At 41.6% G+C, this 17,693-nt stretch overlaps 1 protein-coding gene across 3 annotated transcripts in view; it reads left to right on the plus strand.

Moving 5' to 3' along the window:
* Xpd (general transcription and DNA repair factor IIH helicase subunit Xpd) overlaps positions 1-17,693 on the plus strand; it is a 213,631-nt gene that overhangs the window by 98,293 nt on the left and 97,645 nt on the right. For all 3 annotated transcript variants that reach the window (XM_071667819.1, XM_071667817.1, XM_071667818.1), the window contains exon 10: positions 13,483-13,671. In XM_071667819.1, coding sequence (XP_071523920.1) covers positions 13,483-13,671 — 189 coding nt within the window. The remainder of the gene's footprint in view (positions 1-13,482; positions 13,672-17,693) is intronic.

Genomic DNA, 17,693 nt, shown 5'->3' on the forward strand with positions numbered 1-17,693 from the left:
CGTGCACATGCTGGGGGAGGTGGTTGTTATGTCATGTTTGGCGGGGTGGCGATGAGAATGAATAAAGGCAGACAGTATGAATTATGTACATGTGTATATATGTATATGTCTGTGTGTGTATATATATATATATGTATACGTTGAGATGTATAGGTATGTATATTTGCGTGTGTGGACGTGTATGTATATACATGTGTATGTGGGTGGGTTGGGCCATTCTTCTGTCTGTTTCCTTGCGCTACCTCGCTAACGCGGGAGACAGCGACAAAGCAAAATAGATAAATGATAATCAATAAAAATCACCTAAGTGTCTCTTAAAATAGGATGGTTTCTTACTCAGCACATTTACACCAAATGTAAAGATGTATAAGTATGAACTTCATTTTTTTATAGTGTTAAGCACTCCTATTTTCTGTGCTTTCCATTTTTAAAGCTGAAGTACTTTTCACTCAATGTTAACTCAAAAAATTATTCTTAGAGTTTTTAACCCTTAAATTGCACCATTCATTTGAATTGATGCATCTTGGTAAAAAACTACAGAATATGTATTGTACATGATATTGAAGAAAATTCCAAAAAAACATTTCTTTCCTATCCCCTAGGGTAGGGGAGAAAGAATTCTACCTCCATATTATATTCTTTGCATATCATAGAAGGCAACTAAAAGGGGCACAAGTGGGGGTCTGAAGAAGGAGCCAAGCAGAGAGTGCTCATCCTCCTTGAAGGCTCAGGCTGGGGTGTCTAAATGTGTGTGGATATAACTAAGATGAGAAGAGTGGAGAGATAGATAGTATATTTGAGGAAAGAAACTTGGATGTTCTTGCTCTGAGTGAAACATAGCTCAAGGGTAAAGGGGAAGAATGGTTTGGAAAAGTCTTAATAAGGACAGGGGTTAGTGAGAAAACAAGAGCTAAGGGAGGAGTAGTGCTACTCCTGAAGCAGGAGTTATAGGAGTGTGTGAAAGTGTGAGAAAGTAAGTTCTATCCTGATGTGGGTAGAAATGAAGGTGGATGACTAGAGATAGGTGATTATTAGTGCTTATGCACTTTGCCATGCGAAGAAAGGTCATGAGAGGCAAGTTGTTTTGGGAGCAGCTGAGTGAGTGTGTAAGCAGTTTTGATGTAAGATACTGGGTGTTATTGATGGATGATTTGAATGCAAAAGTGAATAACATGGGGTATTCAGTATTGCAAAAGGAAATGTTGAACAGCTTTTGGAGCTGTGTGCTGGAAAAGGACTAGTTACTAGGAATACCTGGTTTAGAGAGAGGGATATTCTCAAATATACTTATGTGAGTAGGAGAAACAGTTAGCAGGCATTATTGGATTACACATTAATTGATTTTTTTTTTTTTTTTTTTTTTTTGCTTTGTCGCTGTCTCCCGCGTTTGCGAGGTAGCACAAGGAAACAGATGAAAGAAATGGCCCAACCCACCCCCATACACATGTATATACATACGCCCACACACGCAAATATACATACCTACACAGCTTTCAATGGTTTACCCCAGACGCTTCACATGCCCTGATTCAATCCACTGACAGCACGTCAACCCCGGTATACCACATCGATCCAATTCACTCTATTCCTTGCCCTCCTTTCATCCTCCTGCATGTTCAGGCCCCGATCACACAAAATCTTTTTCACTCCATCTTTCCACCACCAATTTGGTCTCCCACTTCTCCTCGTTCCCTCCACCTCCGACACATATATCCTCTTGGTCAATCTTTCCTCACTCATTCTCTCCATGTGCCCAAACCATTTCAAAACACCCTCTTCTGCTCTCTCAACCATGCTCTTTTTATTTCCACACATCTCTCTTACCCTTACATTACTTACTCGATCAAACCACCTCACACCACACATTGTCCTCAAACATCTCATTTCCAGCACATCCATCCTCCTGCGCACAACTCTATCCATAGCCCACGCCTCGCAACCATACAACATTGTTGGAACCACTATTCCTTCAAACATACCCATTTTTGCTTTCCGAGATAATGTTCTCGACTTCCACACATTCTTCAAGGCTCCCAGAATTTTCGCCCCCTCCCCCACCCTATGATCCACTTCCGCTTCCATGGTTCCATCTGCTGCCAGATCCACTCCCAGGTATCTAAACCACTTTACTTCCTCCAGTTTTTCTCCATTCAAACTTACCTCCCAATTGACTTGACCCTCAACCGTACTGTACCTAATAACCTTGCTCTTATTCACATTTACTCTTAACTTTCTTCTTTCACACACTTTACCAAACTGAGTCACCAGCTTCTGCAGTTTCTCACATGAATCAGCCACCAGCGCTGTATCATCAGCGAACAACAACTGACTCACTTCCCAAGCTCTCTCATCCCCAACAGACTTCATACTTGCCCCTCTTTCCAAAACTCTTGCATTCACCTCCCTAACAACCCCATCCATAAACAAATTAAACAACCATGGAGACATCACACACCCCTGCCGCAAACCTACTTTCACTGAGAACCAATCACTTTCCTCTCTTCCTACACGTACACATGCCTTACATCCTCGATAAAAACTTTTCACTGCTTCTAACAACTTTCCTCCCACACCATATATTCTTAATACCTTCCACAGAGCATCTCTATCAACTCTATCATATGCCTTCTCCAGATCCATAAATGCTACATACAAATCCATTTGCTTTTCTAAGTATTTCTCACATACATTCTTCAAAGCAAACACCTGATCCACACATCCTCTACCACTTCTGAAACCACACTGCTCTTCCCCAATCTGATGCTCTGTACATGCCTTCACCCTCTCTATCAATACCCTCCCATGTAATTTACCAGGAATACTCAACAAACTTATACCTCTGTAATTTGAGCACTCACTCTTATCCCCTTTGTCTTTGTACAATGGCACTATGCACGCATTCCGCCAATCCTCAGGCACCTCACCATGAGTCATACATACATTAAATAACCTTACCAACCAGTCAATAATACAGTCAACCCCTTTTTTAATGAATTCCACTGCAATACCATCCAAACCTGCTGCCTTGCAGGCTTTCATCTTCCGCAAAGCTTTTACTACCTCTTCTCTGTTTACCAAATCATTTTCCCTAACCCTCTCACTTTGCACACCACCTCGACCAAAACACCCTATATCTGCCACTCTATCATCAGTTGATTATGGGTGTAAAAGAGGGACTTTTGGCTGTAAATGTGCTGAGAGGTGCAGTTTGTGGGATGTCTGATCACAATCTTGTGGAGGTGAGGTTGAAGATTTGTAGACATTTTAAGAGGAAACAATGTCGATAAGAAAGGAATTGAGAGAGTAAGTGAGCTTGGGAAAGGGAATTTTGTCAAGAAATATTGGGAGAGATTAAATGTAGAATGGCAAAAGGTGAGAGTATATGAAGCAAGGGGAGTGGCCAAGGAATTGGAGGTATTTAGGAAAGCATTGCTGGCATGTGTAAGAGATGCATAAGGCATGCATTAAGGTGGGAGGTGGGCAGATTAGAAAGGGTAGTGAGTGGTAGGATGATAATGATAATGTATAGTTGCTAGTGAAAGACTAAAGAGAGGCATTTGGGCAGTGCTTACAAAGGAGGAGTGCAAATGATTGGGGGATTTATAAGAGAAAGTGGCAGGAGATCAGTAGAAAGGTGCAGGGGTTGAAAAAGAGGGGAAATGAGAGTTGGGGTGAACGATTACTAGTGAACTTCAGGGAACACAAAAAGATGTTTTGGAAGGAAGTTAGTAATGTGCAAAAAACAAGAGAACAAATAGCAACATTGATGAAGGAGGCAAAGGGGGAAGTGATAACAGATAGTGATGAAGTGAAGAGGAGTATTTTGAAGGACTTTTCAATGTGTTTGATGCTAGAGTGGCAGATGTAGGTTGTTTAGTTGTGGGTAATATGCGAAGCGAGGGAGTCAAGGAGAGTGTATCAGTGAAAAGAGAAAAGGTGTAAGCCTTACTTAGGATGAAATGTGGCATGGGAGCTAGAGTAGATGGTATTACAATTGATATATATTAAGAAAGGGGGTGACTGTTGTTAATTGGTTATTTAGGATTTTTGATGTATGAATGGATCTTGACGAGGTGCCTAAGGATTGGCAGAATGCATATATAGGGCCATTGTATAAAGGCATGGGGGAGAAGGGTATGTGTTCAAACTACAGAGGTATCAGTTTAAGTGCACCTGGTAGGTTTTATGTGAAGGTAGTGATTGATAGGGAGGAGGCGTGTACAGAGCAGTAAGATGGGGAGAAGCATGGTTTCAGAATTGGTAAAGGAAATGTGGATCAGATGTTTATTTCAAGGAAAGTGTTTGAGAAATACTAAGAGAAACATATGGAATTTCATGTGACATTTATGGATCTGGAGAAAGCATATGATAGGGTTAATAGAGATGCCTTGTGGAAGGTCTTAAGAATATACGGTGTGAGAGGAAAGCTGCTAGAAGGAGTGAGAAGTTATTATCAAGGTTGTAAGGTCTGTGTATGAGTAGGAAGAGAGGAGACTGAATGGTTCCAAATTAAGTTTGGTCACCAGCCAGGATGTTTGGCGTCATCATGTTTGTTTAATTCGTTTATGGGTAAGGGTTGAGGGAAGTAAATGCGAAAGTCTTGGAGAAAGGGACGAGTATGAAGTCAGTAAGGGATAAGGAGAGGGCCTGGGAAGCAAGTCATTTGTTGTTTGCTGATGATACATCACTGAAGGCACATTCGAGTGAAAAAATGCTGAATTTGGTGACTGAGCTTGGAAGAGTGTGAGAAAGGAGGAAGTTGAGTTTAGGTTAGGTTAGCAGCATTTAGGGACAGGTTAGTTAGGTGCGAGTTTGGATGGAGAAAACGTGGAGGAAGTGAAATGTTTTAGATATGTGGGAGTGTACTTTGCAGCGAATTGATGCTTGGTAGCGGAGGTAAGTCAAAGGGTGCATGAGGAAATTAATATTCTGAAAGCACTTAAGAATGTATGGAAAGTGAGAACGTTATTTGGGAGAGCAGAAATGGATATGTTTGAAGGTATAGTAGTCCCAACAATATTACATAGATGTGAGGCATGGGCTGTAGATAAGGCTGTGTGGAGGAGGGTGAATGTGTTGGAAATGAAATGTTTGAAGACACTTATAGGTAGCAGTTGGTAGGCAGCTAATGACCAGGGAGTTTATATTACCAGTACTACCCTCATGGATATTGGGTAGGTTCATGATGCCTGCATAGTGAGCCAACACTTTAGTGGTTGTTAAGCTGGATTCCTCTAACCCAAGCTGCTGTCTTTTCTTTTTGCTTCATCGACATGCAAACTATTAGCATTCTGTCCACAAACATATAGTCTGTACTTATCATACATAACACTTGACAAGACTTAACTCACACAGTTCATTCTTCATAACTCTAGATTTTCTTGTGGTGAGCATTATGTGCCACCCTGCCTTTTAGCAAAATGTTAGGAGCAGTAGATAGAAGAATTAGTTAGGAACATTTAGACAGGAGTATTGGGTAAAAATATTAGGTAGAAGTAGTTGGTAGGAACATTAAGTGGGAGGATTAGGTAGAAGTAGTCTGTAGGAGCCTCTCAGACACTGCACTAGGGTTGCCCTCTGCCAGTGGCCTGTTAAGGGTGAGGCACTAAAGACTGAGAAACGGTACTGGCATTCAGAAGTTTTGGAGACTATTGCTGTGGCCACCCCTTTGAGGGAGTTTCAAGTGGGAACAGGTGGCAAAGATATAGATAGATAGATAGATAAAGAGGACAAGATGAGAAAAAAGGAAAGGTAGGTAGTATGTTTGAGGAAAGGAACCTGGATGTTTTGGCTCTGAGTGAAATGAAGCTCAAGGGTAAAGGGGAAGAGTGGTTTGGGAAAGTCTATGGAGTAAAGTCAGGGGTTACTTAGAGGACAAGAGTAAGCGAAGGAGTAGCACTACTGAAACTGGAGTGGTGGGAGTATGTGATAGAGTGTAAGAAAGTAAACTCTAGATTGATATGGGTGAAACTGGAAGTGGATGGAGAGAGATGGGTGATTATTGGTGCATATGCACCTGGGCATGAGAAGAAATATCATGAGAGGCAAGTGTTTTGGTAGCAGCTGAGTGAGTGTATTAGTAGTTTTGATGCATGAGACCGGGTTATAGTGATGGGTGATTTGAATGCAAAGGTGAGTAATGTGGCAGTTGAGGGAATAATTGGTGTACATGGGGTGTTCAGTGTTGTATATGGAAATGGTGAAGAGCTTGTAGATTTATGTGCTGAAAAAGGACTGGTGATTGGGAATACCTGGTTTAGAAAGAGAGATATACATAAGTATACGTATGTAAGTAAGAGGGATGATCAGAGAGCATTATTGGATTACGTGTTAATTGATAGGCGCGCAGGAGAGACTTTTGGATTTTAATGTGCTGAGAGGTGCAACTGGAGGGATGTCTGATCATTATCTTGTGGAGGCTAAGGTGAAGATTTGTAGAGGTTTTCAGAAAAGAAGAGAGAATGTTGGGGTGAAAAGAGTGGTGAGAGTAAGTGAGCTTGGGAAGGTGACTTGTGTGAGGAAGTACCAGGAGAGACTGAGTACAGAATGGAAAAAGGTGCGAACAAAGGACGTAAGGGGAATAGGGGAGGAATAGGATGTATTTAGGGAAGCAGTGAGGGCTTACGCAAAAGATGCGTGTGGCATGAGAAGCATGGAAGGTGAGCAGATTAGAAAGGGTAGTGAGTGGTGGGATGAAGAAGTAAGATTATTAGTGAAAGGGAAGAGAGAGGTATTTGGATGATTTTTGCAGGGAAATAATGCAAATGAGTGGGAGATGTATAAAAGAAAGAGGCAGGAGGTCAAGAGAAAGGTGGAATAGGTGAAAAAGAGGGCAAATGAGAGTTGAGGTGAGAGAGTATCATCAGATTTTAGGGATAATAAAAAGATGTGTGGTTTCAGAAGTGGTAGAGGATGTGTGGATCAGGTGTTTGCTTTGAAGAATGTGTGTGAGAAATACTTAGAAAAGCAAATGGATTTGTATGTAGCATTTATGGATCTGGAGAAGGCATATGATAGAGTTGATAGAGATGCTCTGTGGAAGGTATTAAGAATATATGGTGTGGGAGGCAAGTTGTTAGAAGCAGTGAAAAGTTTTTATCGAGGATGTAAGACATGTGTACGTGTAGGAAGAGAGGAAAGTGATTGGTTCTCAGTGAATGTAGGTTTGCGGCAGGGGTTTATGATGTCTCCATGGTTGTTTAATTTGTTTATGGATGGGGTTGTTAGGGAGGTGAATGCAAGAGTTTTGGAAAGAGGGGCAAGTATGAAGTCTGTTGGGGATGAGAGAGCTTGGGAAGTGAGTCAGTTGTTGTTCGCTGATGATACAGCGCTGGTGGCTGATTCATGTGAGAAACTGCAGAAGCTGGTGACTGAGTTTGGTAAAGTGTGTGAAAGAAGAAAGTTAAGAGTAAATGTGAATAAGAGCAAGGTTATTAGGTACAGTAGGGTTGAGTGTCAAGTCAATTGGGAGGTGAGTTTGAATGGAGAAAAACTGGAGGAAGTGAAGTGTTTTAGATATCTGGGAGTGGATCTGGCAGTGGATGGAACCATGGAAGCGGAAGTGGAACATAGGGTGGGGGAGGGGGCGAAAATTCTGGGAGCCTTGAAGAATGTGTGGAAGTCGAGAACATTATCTCGGAAAGCAAAAATGGTTATGTTTGAAGGAATAGTGGTTCCAACAATGTTGTATGGTTGCGAGGCGTGGGCTATGGATAGAGTTGTGCGCAGGAGGATGGATGTGCTGGAAATGAGATGTTTGAGGACAATGTGTGGTGTGAGATGGTTTGATCGAGTAAGTAACGTAAGGGTAAGAGAGATGTGTGGAATTAAAAAGAGCGTGGTTGAGAGAGCAGAAGAGGGTGTTTTGAAATGCTTTGGGCACATGGAGAGAATGAGTGAGGAAAGATTGACCAAGAGGATATATGTGTCGGAGGTGGAGGGAACGAGGAGAAGAGGGAGTTCAAATTGGAGGTGGAAAGATGGAGTGAAAAAGATTTTGTGTGATCGGGGCCTGAACATGCAGGAGGGTGAAAGGAGGGCAAGGAATAGAGTGAATTGGAGCGATGTGGTATATCGGGGTTGACGTGCTGTCAGTGGATTGAATCAAGGCATGTGAAGCGTCTGGGGTAAAGCATGGAAAGCTGTGTAGGTATGTATATTTGCGTGTGTGGACGTATGTATATACATGTGTGTGGGGGTGGGTTGGGCCATTTCTTTCGTCTGTTTCCTTGCGCTACCTCGCAAACGCGGGAGACAGCGACAAAGAAAAAAAAAAAAAAAAAAAAAAAAAAAAAAAAAAAAAAGATGTTTTGGAAGGAGGTAAATAAAGTGCATAAAACAAAGGAGCAAATGGGAACTTCAGTGAAGGGGGCTAATGGGGAGGTGATAACAAGTAGTGGTGATGTGAGAAAGAGATGGAGTGAGTATTTTGAAGGTTTGTTGAATGTGTTTGATGATAGAGTGGCAGATATAGGGTGTTTTGGTCGAGGTGGTGTGCAAAGTGAGAGGGTTAGGGAAATGATTTAATAAACAGAGAAGAGGTAGTAAAAGCTTTTTGGAAGATGAAAGCCGGCAAGGCAACGGGTTTGGATGGTATTGCAGTGGAATTTATTAAAAAAGGGATGACTGTATTGTTGACTGGTTGGTAAGGTTATTTAATATATGTATGACTCATGGTTAGGTGCCTGAGGATTGGCAGAATTCTTGCATAGTGCCATTGTACAAAGGCAAAGGGGATAAAAGTGAGTGCTCAAGTTACAGAGGTATAAGTTTGTTGAGTATTCCTGGTAAATTATATGGGAGGGTATTGATTGAGAGGGTGAAGGCATATACAGAGCATCAGATTGGGGAAGAGCAGTGTGGTTTCAGAAGTGGTAGAGGATGTGTGGATCAGGTGTTTGCTTTGAAGAATGTATGTGAGAAATACTTAGAAAAGCAAATGGATTTGTATGTAGCATTTATGGATCTGGAGAAGGCATATGATAGAGTTGATAGAGATGCTCTGTGGAAGGTATTAAGAATATATGGTGTGGGAAGCAAGTTGTTAGAAACAGTGAAAAGTTTTTATTTAGGATGTAAGGCACGTGTACGTGTAGAAAGAGAGGAAAGTGATTGGTTCTCAGTGATTGTAGTTTGGTGGCAGGGGCGTGTGATGTCTCCATTGTCGTTTAATTTGTTTATGGATGGGGTTGTTATGGAGGTGAATGCAAGAGTTTTGGAAAGAGGGGCAAGTATGAAGTCTGTTGGGGATGAGAGAGCTTGGGAAGTGAGTCAGTTGTTGTTCGCTGATGATACAGCGCTGGTGGGTGATGCGGGTGAGAAACTTCAGAAGCTGGTGACTGAGTTTGGTAAAGTGTGTAAAAGAAGAAAGTTGGGAGTAAATGTGAATAAGAGCAAGGTTATTAGGTAGAGTAGGGTTGAGGGACAAGTGAATTGGGAGGTAAGTTTGAATGGAAAAAGATGGAGGAAGTGAAGTATTTTAGATATCTGGGAGTGGATTTGGCAGTTGATGGAACCATGGAAGCGGAAGTGAATCATTGGGTGGGGGAGGGGGCGAAAGTTCTGGGAGCATTGAAGAATGTATGGAAGTCGAGAACATTATCTCAGAAAGCAAAAATGGGTATGTTTGAAGGAATAGTGGTTCCAACAATGTTATATGGTTGTGAGGCATGGGCTATGGATAGAGTTGTGCAGAGGAGGGTGGATGTGCTGGAAATGAGATGCTTGAGGACAATATGTGTTGTGAGGTGGTTTGATTAAGTGATAATAGGGTAAGAGAGATGTGTGGTAATAAAAATAGTGTGGTTGAGAGAGCAGAAGAGGGTGTGTTGAAATGGTTTGGTCACATGGAGAGAATGAGTGAGGAAAGATTGACCAAGAGGATATATGTTTCAGAGGCAGAGGGAACGAGGAGAAGTGGGAGACCAAATTGGAGGTGGAAAGATGGAGTGAAAAAGATTTTGAGTGATCGGGGCCTGAACATGCAGGAGGGTGAAAGGCGTGCAAGGAATAGAGAGAATTGGAACGATGTGGTATACCGAGGTCAACGTGCTGTCAATGGATTGAACCAGGGCATGTGAAGCATCTGGGGTAAACCATGGAAAGTTTTGTGGGGTCTGGATGTGGAAAGGGAGCTCTGGTTTCGGTGCATTATTACATGACATATAGAGACTGAATGTTGTCTTTTCCTAGTGCTACCTCCTGCACATTTGGGGGGAGGGGGTGGTTATTTTCATGTGTGGCAGGGTGGCGATAGGAATGAATAAAGGCAGACAGTATGAGTTATGTGCATATGTATATGTCTGTGTGTGTGTGTGTATATATATATATATATTTATATATATATATATATATATATAGGGGGATAGGGGAGAAAGAATACTTCCCACGTATTCCCTGCGTGTCGTAGAAGGCGACTAAAAGGGAAGGGAGCGGGGGGCTGGAAATCCTCCCCTCTCATTTTTTTATTTTAATTTTCCAAAAGAAGGAACAGAGAAGGGGGCCAGGTGAGGGTATTCCCTCAAAGGCCCAGTCCTCTGTTCTTAACGCTACCTCGCTATCGCGGGAAATGGCGAATAGTATGAAAAAAAAAAAAAAATTGCTTAATAGAAGAATGACTGTGTCAAAGAATGTTAGAGCAGAGGATCATGTCATCAAGTGGAGGAACATGGAGATCAGGACCTTAAAATGAATGGATGGAGTGAAAAGATTTTCGATCATTGTTCTGAAGTCAATTGGTCGCCTACGCCATATGATGATTCGTTGAATGTGAACAGTGTGGATCATGGTGAGTGCTACCTTACTTCCTCAGTTTACATCAGAGCATTCTAAGTGTCTGGTGAACTCAATGGACGTCTGTGAGCCTGTGTTTTGATCAACATTTTTTTGGTCATCACTCCATGACAGCTAGACAGCTGTGTGTGAGCATTGTTGACTTCCTTCGTTTGTTCTTGGGAACAACTTATACTGAAACACAGAATTGTAGATGATTTCTTGCCACTCATTATGTTCTATTCTTTGGACCCTACATAAAGAATTAAAATTTGAAGTTATAACATTTGAAAATATTAATGGGATTCCATATGCTATCCTTTTTTCATAGACATTTTGTGTAAAAATTCACTGCTTCTAACAACTTGCCTCCCACACCATATATTCTTAATACCTTCACAGAGCATCTCTATCAACTCTATCATATGCCTTCTCCAGATCCATAAATGCTACATACAAATCCATTTGCTTTTCTAAGTATTTCTCACATACATTCTTCAAAGCAAACACCTGATCCACACATCCTCTACCACTTCTGAAACCACACTGCTCTTCCCCAATCTGATGCTCTGTACATGCCTTCACCCTTTCAATCAATACCCTCCCATATAATTTACCAGGAATACTCAACAAACTTATACCTCTGTAATTTGAGCACTCCTTTGCCTTTGTACAATGGCACTATGCACGCATTCCGCCAATCCTCAGGCACCTCACCATGAGTCATACATACATTAAATAACCTTACCAACCAGTCAACAATACAGTCACCCCTTTTTTAATAAATTCCACTGCAATACCATCCAACCTGCTGCCTTGCCGGCTTTCATCTTCCGCAAAGCTTTTACTACCTCTTCTCTGTTTACCAAATCATTTTCCCTAACCCTCTCACTTTGCACACCACCTCGACCCAAACACCCTATATCTGCTACTCTGTCATCAGACACATTCAACAAACCTTCAAAATACTCATTCCATCTCCTTCTCACATCACCACTACTTGTTATCACCTCCCCATTTACGCCCTTCACTGAAGTTCCCATTTGCTCCCTTGTCTTACGCACCCTATTTACCTCCTTCCAGAACATCTTTTTATTCTCCCTAAAATTTACTGATAGTCTCTCACCCCAACTCTCATTTGCCCTTTTTTTCACCTCTTGCACCTTTCTCTTGACCTCCTGTCTCTTTCTTTTATACTTCTCCCACTCAATTGCATTTTTTCCCTGCAAAAATTGTCCAAATGCCTCTCTCTTCTCTTTCACTAATACTCTTACTTCTTCATCCCACCACTCACTACCCTTTCTAAACAGCCCACCTCCCACTCTTCTCATGCCACAAGCATCTTTTGCGCAATCCATCACTGATTCCCTAAATACATCCCATTCCTCCCCCACTCCCCTTACTTCCATTGTTCTCACCTTTTTCCATTCTGTACACAGTCTCTCCTGATACTTCTTCACACAGGTCTCCTTCCCAAGCTCACTTACTCTCACCACCTTCTTCACCCCAACATTCACTCTTCTTTTCTGAAAACCCATACTAATCTTCACCTTAGCCTCCACAAGATAATGATCAGACATCCCTCCAGTTGCACCTCTCAGCACATTGACATCCAAAAGTCTCTCTTTCGCACGCCTGTCAATTAACACGTAATCCAATAACGCTCTCTGGCCATCTCTCCTACTTACATAAGTATACTTATGTATATCTCGCTTTTTAAACCAGGTATTCCCAATCATCAGTCCTTTTTCAGCACATAAATCTACAAGCTCTTCACCATTTCCATTTACAACACTGAACACCCCATGCATATATATATATATATATATATATATATATATATATATATATATATATATATATATATATATGTTGAGATGTATAGGTATGTATATATTACATGTGTGGATGTGTATGTATGTACATGTGTATGTGGGTGGGTTGGGCCATTCTTTCGTCTGTTTCCTTGCTCTACCTCGCTAATGCGGGAGACAGCGAGAAAGCAAAATAAATAAATGAATAAAGAGGACAATATGTGTTGTGAGATGATTTGACAAGAGTTAATAATGAAAGTGTAAGAGAGATGTATGGAAATAGAGTGTAGTTGAGAGAGCTGAAGAGGATGTGCTGAAATGGAGAGAATGAGTAAAGGAAGGTTGAGAGAGAGGATACATGTGTCATAAGTGGAGGAACATGGAGATCAGGGAGACCATATAAGAGATGGAAGGATGGAGTGAAAAAGATTTTGAGCGATTGGGTTCTGATCATGATTGAGGGTGAAAGGCATGCATTGAATTGAGTGAATTAGAACAGTGTGGTATACTGGGGTTGATGTGCTGCCTGTGGACTTAGCTACTAGCCAGAGCATGTAAAGTGTCTGGGGTAACCATGGAAAGGTCTGTGGTGCCTGGTTTTGGATAGGGAACAGTAGTTTTGGTGCATCACTCATGACAGCTAGAGACTGGATGTGAGCAGATGTGATCTTTCTTTGTTTGTTCTTGGCACAACCTTACTAACATGGAAAACAACAGAAATGTAGATGATGTTCTGTACCAAAATGTATTTTCAGTATTCTTGTGGGTAACTTTGCATTAATGATTTAGAATTGTTTTGATTATACTATTTTGAAAAGTATTTAATGTGGATTCCATATGACTATCAGTTTATTCATAGATATATTTGTGTATCATATTTAACTTCTTATATTTTTAGGTTCTGCTCAGAACGTCTGGCCTCAATTGTCCGTTCCTTAGAATTGACGGATGTCAGTGAACTCTCTCCTCTAATTGCAGTCTCTCATTTTGCTACTCTGGTTTCTACATACATGCAAGGTTTTGTAGTGATTATAGAACCTTTTGAAGATAAGGCTCCAAATATTCCAAACCCAATTATGTATTTAAGGTAAGGCAGTTCTCATTTTCATGGTTATTGTTGGTCTTAACATGGTAGTAGTAGGAGTTGGTACAACGAACAACCAGGTTTGTTACCAGTGCTGCCTGCCTGTTATTGGGAGGATTAGTGACAGCTGCTGGGTGAGCCAGCACTTTATTGGTTGTCAAGTTGCATTCCTCTGACTCAGGTAGCTGTCTTTTCTTTCTACCTCACTCACAGGTGGACTACTGGCATTCTGTCCACAAACATGCAATCTCTCCTTGTCATATGTAGCACTTGACAACACTCAACTCACACAGCTCATTCTTCGTAACTCTAGATTTTTTTGCCATAAGCGCTATGGGCTAGCCATGCCTTTTGGCAAAATGGTAGGAGCAATAGACAGAATGAGTAGAAAGGAACATTTAGGCTGGAGCAGTAGTCAATAGGATCCCTAAGTGAGCCTCTGCAAGCACTGCGCTAGACTTGCCCTCTGCTAGTGGCCTGTTAAGGGTGAGACACTAAAGGCTAAGAAGCAGTACTGGAGTTTACTAGTCATGGACACTGTATTGCTGTGGCCACCCCCTTGAGGGAGTCCCATGTGGGAACAGACATCATAGATATAGATAGATAGAGTGGATGAAACATAGTACTCTAAGATGGTTGGGGCATGTGGAAAGAATGCAAGATTGGAAGTCTACAAGGAAAGTGTATGATAGGATCAAAGGGGTTGGTATGAGATCACCTATGACTTGAGAGAGTACAGGGGAGGAATAGTTGAAGGAGGGAAATGGAATAGTGTATGTGAGAGAGGAATGTAAGGATGTAGGGACAGGGAAAAATGGAGACTCTTGCTATGGCCTCCCCTTTGATGGGTGTTCCACGAGGGAACATGCATCAGAGATATAGGTAGATAGATAGAGAATTTTTGCAGAGAAATAATGCAAATGAGTGGGGGATGTATAAAAGAAAGAAGCAGGAGGACAAGAGAAAGGTTCAAGAGGTAAAAAAGAAGGCAAATAAGAGTTGGGGTGAGAGAGTATCATCAAATTTTAGGGAGAATAAAAAGATGTTTTGGAAGGAGGTAAATAAAGTACGTAAGACAGGGGAGCAAATGGGAACTTCAGTGAAGGGGCAAATGGGGAGATGATAACAAGTTGTGGTGATTTGAAAAGGAGATGAAGTGAGTATTTTGAAGGTTTGTTGAATGTGTTTGATGATAGAGTGGCAGATATAGGGTGTTTTGGTCGAGGTGGTGTGCAAAGTGAGAGGGTTAGGGAAAATTATTGGGTAAACAGAGAAGAGGTAGTAAAAGCTTTTTGGAAGATGAAAGCCGGCAAGGCAGCGGGTTTGGATGGTATTGCTGTGGAATTTATTAAAAAAGGGGGTGACTGTATTGTTGACTGGTTGGTAAGGTTATTTAATGTATGTATGACTCATGGTGAGGTGATTGAGGATTGGCAGAATGCTTGCATAGTGCCATTGTACAAAGGCAAAGGGGATAAAAGTGAGTGCTCAAGTTACAGAGTATTCCTGGGAAATTATATGGGAGGGTATTGATTGAGAGGGTGAAGGCATGTACAGAGCATCAGATTGGAGAAGAGCAGTGTGGTTTCAGAAGTGGTAGAGGATGTGTGGATCAGGTGTTTGCTTTGAAGAATGTATGTGAGAAATACTTAGAAAAGCAAATGGATTTGTATGCAGCATTTATGGATCTAGATAAGGCATATGATAGAGTTGATAGAGTTGCTCTGTGGAAGGTATTAAGAATATATGGTGTGGGGGCAAGTTATCAGAAGCAGTGAAAAGTTTTTATCGAGGATGAAAGGCATGTGTACGTGTAGGAAGAGAGGAAAGTAATTGGTTCTCAGTGAATGTGGGTTTGTGGCAGGGGTGTGTGATGTCTCCATGGTTGTTTAATTTGTTTATGGATGGGGTGTTAGGGAGGTGAATGCAAGAGTTTTGGAAAGAAGGGCAAGTATGCAGTCTGTCATGGATGAGAGAGCTTGGGAAGTGAGTCAGTTGTTGTTTGCTGATGATACAGCGCTGGTGGCTGATTCATGTGAGAAACTACAGAAGCTGGTGACTCAGTTTGGTAAAGTGTGTGAAAGAAGAAAGCTGGGAGTAAATGTGAATAAGAGCAAGGTTATTAGGTACAGTATGGTTGAGAGTCAAGTCAATTGGGAGGTAAGTTTGAATGGAGAAAAACTGGAGGAAGTGAAGTGTTTTAGATATCTGGGAGTGGATTTGGCAGCGGATGGAACCATGGAAGCGGAAGTGAATCATAGGGTGGGGGAGGGGGCGAAAATTCTGGGAGCCTTGAAGAATGTGTGGAAGTCGAGAACATTATCTCGGAAAGCAAAAATGGGTATGTTTGAAGGAATAGTGGTTCCAACAATGTTATATGGTTGCGAGGCGTGGGCTATGGATAGAGTTGTTTGGAGGAGGGTGGATGTGCTGGAAATGAGATGTTTGAGGACGATATGTGGTGTGAGGTGGTTTGATCGAGTAAGTAATAATAGGGTAAGAGAGATGTGTGGTGATAAAAAGAGTGTGGTTGAGAGAACAGAAGAGGGTGTTTTCAGATGGTTTGGTCACATGGAGAGAATGAGTGAGGAAAGATTGACCAAGAGGATATATGTGTCAGAGGTGGAGGGAACGAGGAGAAGTGGGAGACCAAATTGGAGGTGGAAAGATGGAGTGAAAAAGATTTTGAGTGATCGGGGCCTGAACATGCAGGAGGGTGAAAGGCGTGCAAGGAATAGAGAGAATTGGAATGATGTGGTATACCGGGGTCGACGTGCTGTCAATGGATTGAACCAGGGCATGTGAAGCGTCTGGGGTAAACCATGGAAAGTTCTCTGGGGCCTGGATATGGAAAGGGAGCTGTGGTTTTGGTGCATTATTACATGACAGCTAGAGACTGAGTGTGAACGAATGTGGCCTTTGTTTTCTTTTCCTAGCTCTACCTCGCACACATGAGGGAGGAGGGGGTTGTTATATCATGTGTGGCAAGGTGGCGATGGGAATGAATAAAGGAAGACAGTATGAATTAAGTACATGTGTATATATGTATATGTCTGTGTGTGTATATATATGTATACGTTGAGATGTATAGGTATGTATATTTGCGTGTGTGGACGTGTATGTATATACATGTGTATGTGGGTGGGTTGGGCCATTCTTTCGTCTGTTTCCTTGCGCTACCTTGCTAACGCGGGAGACAGCGACAAAGCAAAATAAATAAATAAATAGATAATTTGCTCAGAAACAGTGGACTCTTACTGTCATATTCTGAAAATCAAGTATATCAAGCAGTGACTGAAAAATATCTCTCCCTTTTTTCTTTCGAATGTTACCATGCTAGTATATGAAACTACCCTATCTTTTCCTGTTTTCCCCTTGCAAAGCTTTGATAAAGCTAGATCTACCACTTTAGAATTCATTCCCTGCCATAACAAATCACTCATACACCCCACGTTACCTTCAGACTATCTAACCATACCACATGCTCCTCTCAATCCATTTTCACAGCTGGATTCTTGACATATGTGATTCATCCTTTGTCCATGTTTCAGCTGCATAGATCTGGTTCAGAAGGACTATGCTGTCCCATAATTGTTTGTTCACTTTTCTTTTTTGTTTAATTTTTTATGTTGGAGGCCTCATTTATGGACAGAAGTCCAAACCAAGGCTGAGCCTTAATTGAAATATTGAGGAGTTAATGAAAGGGAAAAAGAAGAGGCAAGGGAAAGTATTTTGAAATTTTATAGGAAAGGAAAAATCTGTCCTAAAAAGTGCCAGGTCATTGTTATTAGGAAAGACATCAGAGGGTAGAGAGTTTCAAAGTTTTGAGGTGTAGGGAAAGAAAGTCATCTGAACAATCCACCCTTGAATTGCGAGCATCCACACTGCAATTATGTAATGTTGTAACTTGCAGAGTATTGCATGGTCTAGCTAGTGGTGGAGTCACACAAGCAGCCAGCTCTCAGGAGCAAAATCCAGTGATAATTATAGAAGAAAGAAAGTGAACCAACATTGCAGCATAGGGC

This window comes from Panulirus ornatus, chromosome 12 (genome assembly GCF_036320965.1).
Source record: "Panulirus ornatus isolate Po-2019 chromosome 12, ASM3632096v1, whole genome shotgun sequence".
Classification (NCBI taxonomy): domain Eukaryota; kingdom Metazoa; phylum Arthropoda; class Malacostraca; order Decapoda; family Palinuridae; genus Panulirus; species Panulirus ornatus.